The sequence below is a fragment of the Cyprinodon variegatus genome, unplaced genomic scaffold (assembly GCF_000732505.1).
Source record: "Cyprinodon variegatus isolate N-32 unplaced genomic scaffold, C_variegatus-1.0 Scaffold1926, whole genome shotgun sequence".
In the NCBI taxonomy this organism is placed as follows: Eukaryota; Metazoa; Chordata; class Actinopteri; order Cyprinodontiformes; family Cyprinodontidae; genus Cyprinodon; species Cyprinodon variegatus.
The window spans coordinates 30,308-34,958 of record NW_015152379.1 but is presented as its reverse complement, the minus strand read 5'-3'; the positions used below and the strand labels follow the sequence as shown (position 1 = coordinate 34,958).

General features: G+C 40.3%; 1 protein-coding gene across 1 annotated transcript in view; it reads right to left on the bottom strand.

Annotated features, from left to right (window-relative positions):
* The window catches only part of LOC107104862 (kelch domain-containing protein 8A-like), a 5,440-nt gene extending 3,927 nt beyond the window's left edge, over positions 1-1,513 (bottom strand). Inside the window, exons 1-2 of the mRNA XM_015404980.1 lie at positions 1,273-1,513; positions 837-1,047 (exon numbers count right to left, since the gene is read on the bottom strand). Of these exons, the coding sequence (XP_015260466.1) occupies positions 837-1,047; positions 1,273-1,437 (376 nt within the window). The 5' untranslated portion in view covers positions 1,438-1,513. The remainder of the gene's footprint in view (positions 1-836; positions 1,048-1,272) is intronic.
* Positions 1,514-4,651: the final 3,138 nt, after the last annotated feature.

The following is a 4,651-nucleotide window of genomic DNA, read 5'->3' as shown; positions in this document are numbered from 1 at the left end:
CTCAGAAGCTGATCAAATATCGGGTCTTATCACTTCTTTTTTGAAGTGACATTGAAAGATTAGGAAACTGATAGATGAACAGAGGACGACTATGAAATGAGATGACCCCCCCCCCCCTCTGGTAAAGTGGATATTTTAAAAATCATTCTGTCCATCATGTTGGCCGTGAGCTTCAGGGATATTTAACAACCTGTTTTCTGGAACAGGTTCATTAGATTTCCTGCCTACGCCTGCTTTTTTTTAAGCACAGAGAAATATTTACAAAGGTTTGTAAGTTAAAGCCTCCCCCCCCTCCAGGTCAGTCCACAGATGTTCCACAGAAATTCAATCTGGGCTGTTTGGCTCAACATGAATTGGAGATGGCAGTTCACAGGAGACTAAAATCCCATCTGACGGAGCCTCAGAGGATCTCCTGGGATGAATGGGATAAACTGCGGCGTGCACGCAGGTGTGAAAAGCCTGAGCACACTCATCCAAGAAGACTCTGCTGCTTTAACTGCTGCCAACAGAGCTTCAAAGACTAGAAGCTGCGGTCAGTTCTTCCTTCCTTACAGCTCCAGCTCTCCGTCCCACTTCTTCCTATTTTAATCTTGTTTACAGACACCATGCATCTGCACTTTAGAAGGTCAGTTATTAGAGACGATGCGTAAGCCCGTTGATTTTGTTTGTGCCTAATCACTTTAATCACATAAAATTAGACTTGATTAAAGAAGAGCCTTAATCAGACTAAATCAGAAAACTTTGGACTTTCTTTGTTTTAATTTGACTGAAAAGCTGCACTGATTTCATTTTTGTTTAGTGAAAGAAATAAACAGTTAAAGCGTAACCATGGATACCTTTCACAGTGATGGACAGCCCCATCAGAGCCTCCCGAAGAGCGCTCCTCTTCCTCCATCTCCCTTCATCTGTGTTATACATCTCCACCACCTTTAGAGGGTTCTGTTCTTCTCCCACTCCTCCAACCACCAGGATCTGCTTCCCCAGCTCCGCTACGGCTGCCCCAGCACGAGGGGTGGGCATCGGGGCCAAGCTTATCCACCGGTCCCCCTGCGCACAGAAGGATGGACATTAACCTGTCTGATCCATAGAAAAACATGCAGCGCGTTTTAAGTTTCAGAATCGTTCTGAATTAAAGAAGAAACTATGATAAATTGGTATTAAAGGAGGAGGACTTTCTAGACCTGAGAAAATGTCCTTTATATCATTATAAAAATGATGCATAAAACCAACATATTTCTAAAAGATCCTCCTCCAGGTTGATTTGCTTCCTACCTCAGGAGAATACAGCTCCAGTCCAGAGCACGGCCTTCCTGTAGCATCGCAGCCCCCCAGCATGTACATCTGACCCCCGACCTCACACAGAGCGTGGTAGACACGGCCGCACGGCAGCCGGGCCAAGCTCTGCCAGTGGAACTCATTGGCACTGGGTACCGCCATCCCAGGACTGCTGAAGGAGGCAGGATGAGGAGACCGACGACCAGCGAGGCTTTCAGAGGACGGATGAAAACTTGGCCTCAGGTTGAGGAAGCGTTTCTATAGAAAGGTTTCCTTCTCTCAGTAAATCAGGCCCTCCCCTGGAGAAAACAGTATCAAACAGAACAGGTTTTATTATTCAAACTTCTGTCTTTGCATCGATTTCTTATCTATTGTGTTTATTTTTCCACAGTGGGGTTGCAAAAGAACCAGTTATTTATAACAAAAAATACAAGGATTAACATAAACTGTTTACAGCTTTTTATAAATTAACAGAGATCCAAACTTATGCTGCATTCTCCCTCCAGTTTAATAGATTTCAGTTTAAATAATGAAGATTTCCAAAATCCTAACAAGGATAAAACACCGACTCATTCAGCAGAACCACAGCTTATCCCTTTATTTAGAAACCTTGAACTTTTTCATATTTCTCCTGTTAAAACCTAAAAACTCAATGAATATTATTATTTAGTGCAACAGAACAACAAAAAAACTATGATTGTGAATTTAGAGAAAATAAAAACAAGGTTCTGAAAAAGGTTTAAAGGTTGGACACAGAATCTCTGTGCAAAAAGAAAACTTTGTTTAGATAAAGTAAATATTTTAATAACATTTGAAACAAGGTTGCAACGTGACTAAAGGTGGAAAAGGTGCAGGGCCACGACTACTTGCTGAAGTTGCTGTGTCATGCATTACACAGGGCCACTGCTATGCTGAGACTAAACTTAAACCTTTTGCCCATCGGTGGATAAAACCTAACTCTGTTAGACTGAACACACCCACATGGCAAAGCATAGAGGTGGCCGCATGTTGAAGACAAAGCAGAGTTAATGGGAAGATGTAGTTTTAGCTCATCTGATATTTTTGCTCTAACCTCCATGATAAATGAAGCCAGGATGCAAATGATGACATGGAAAAAAGGTCAGTGGCTGAAATCCTGGATGTTTGAATCATTTGTGAAGCACAGACACTTTTTTTTTAGACCGACACAAAGTAAAGGATGATTATAGAAATTATAGAAATGATTATAGAAATTCTATAATTATTAAAAACAATTTGAGCCATGTATTTGTGCCCACTTGTATTATTTTGGGGTAACTATAGCAGGTTTATTCCTCTAGAAATAGACAGTTTAGAACATTCATCTATGAATCTAGCTCTAACTATGCAGAGTAGGGGAGGAAGTAAATATATAAAATTGTGTTATTTAATTTTATTACAAATTAAAAGTAACTGTAGCTCATTATAGCTACTAAATAATATATATAATCGAATTAGTTACTAAATAAATACCAATAATTACATTGTATTATATTGCATCGAATTATCTCCTTAAATCTAACCCAACTGCTCATTAAGATGTTTTTTAAGCTTTAAAAATAACGTTTACTGTAGTGCACCCCCCCCCCATCCTGCGTTGGGGATAATTATATAAGCGGCATCAATTACTGATGCTGCTACATCATTAAACAATCATGTATTCACATTTTGGAAAAAAAAAATGCACCTGTGTTTATAGAGGGAAAAATCCTGATTATAGAATCTAACCTCAAACATCTTAATGATTGTGTTCAGATAAACTCAACTAACTGAGGAATGTTTTTATTTTCTTACAGGGATGAAAAAGGGGGGGGAAATTAAATAATCTAAATATTCAGAGAATTTGGTAGTGGTAGTTTTTTTCTCTTTTGTGTTAACATTATGCTATATTACGAAGGTAATATAGCATAATTTAATGTCAGAATTCTGACTTTTTTCCCATACTATACTGAAGTGTTATCTGCTGGGCGGAGCTTCAAGCTTTCTTTCTGAAACCGGTTGTTCTATGATGACTTTAATCTCGTAATTTTATAACTTTATTCTTGTGACGTTACAAATGTATTCTCTGGCCTTAATACTCTGTAGTACATAGTGTCTAACCTACAGAAAAAAACAATAAACATGTTTAATCCTATTTTTCCGGACCGCTCTGAGCGTGTCCCATGATGATGTCAGAAGCAGTTTAACAGAGAAAATGTAAAAAGCATAGAAATGTATTTATTCATAGAAACCGGGATGTATATCTGGTTGCGCGTCCAAAAATGAGTGGATGGTACGGATGGTGCTTACGGGACGAATCGGATCGTAACACCCAGCATTACAGTCTCTACTGTTTGAGGCTTCTTTCGCTTTGCAATAAGCTCCGCTAGCAAACAACTAGCCTCCATTGCCCTTTCAGACACTTTCACACAAGACCATCAAGACCATCAACCCCACACTGCTCCCTGGTTGCCGCACAGTGGCAGCCCACTGCTCCCCAAAGGAATGGGTTCAATGCAGAGAGAGAATTTCGTTGCTCGGTACTTGTGACAGTGGAATGAAAATAATAGCTCAGAAAAAAAGTAGTACAAGGGAAGGAGAGGAGCAAGGCGTAAATCAGGAAAATCCAGGTAAGTTTTGGTATTGCCCGTCAGATAGGATGTGTTGGTGAGTGATAGAGTCAATTACTGGCATCAGGCACTGAGGAAGTTCAAAAATGTAGAAAATGTGTGAATGTATCTTTCTGGTCCAGACAGCTGTCTGGGTGCTCAGCACCCGTAAATCTGTGATCCTAGAACCGCCCCTGCTAAGCTCTCCCCCTAAGTTANTAAGTTTTGGTATTGCCCGTCAGATAGGATGTGTTGGTGAGTGATAGAGTCAATTACTGGCATCAGGCACTGAGGAAGTTCAAAAATGTAGAAAACAGTGAAATGTATCTTTCTGGTCCAGACAGCTGTCTGGGTGCTCAGCACCCGTAAATCTGTGATCCTAGAACCGCCCCTGCTAAGCTCTCCCCCTAAGCTAACACCAGCATGATGCTGCCTCTACCTCTGTGGTGCCTTAGCTCCAGAGAGAAGCCCGTGATTGACCGGTGCAGGTCTACAATATTAACGAGAACCATGGTTGCTTGGTAACCATGGTGGGAGAAATGGTTCTCACTTTTTTGTTATTGCCAACAGATTGTTGTTTTGTGTTTATGTTTATTTGTTTTTATTCCATGGGCAATATTTGGGGTAAGTGTTTTATAGAAACAAAAATCTCCTTGAATCTGTGGGTTTGAGGGATTTTAAAAGGCCTTCTTTAGATCAACTTCTCAGGGATTATCTCTTTAAATTAGATTCAGAACCAACCCAAGCTGGTTGACAGTTGCCTTTTGTAT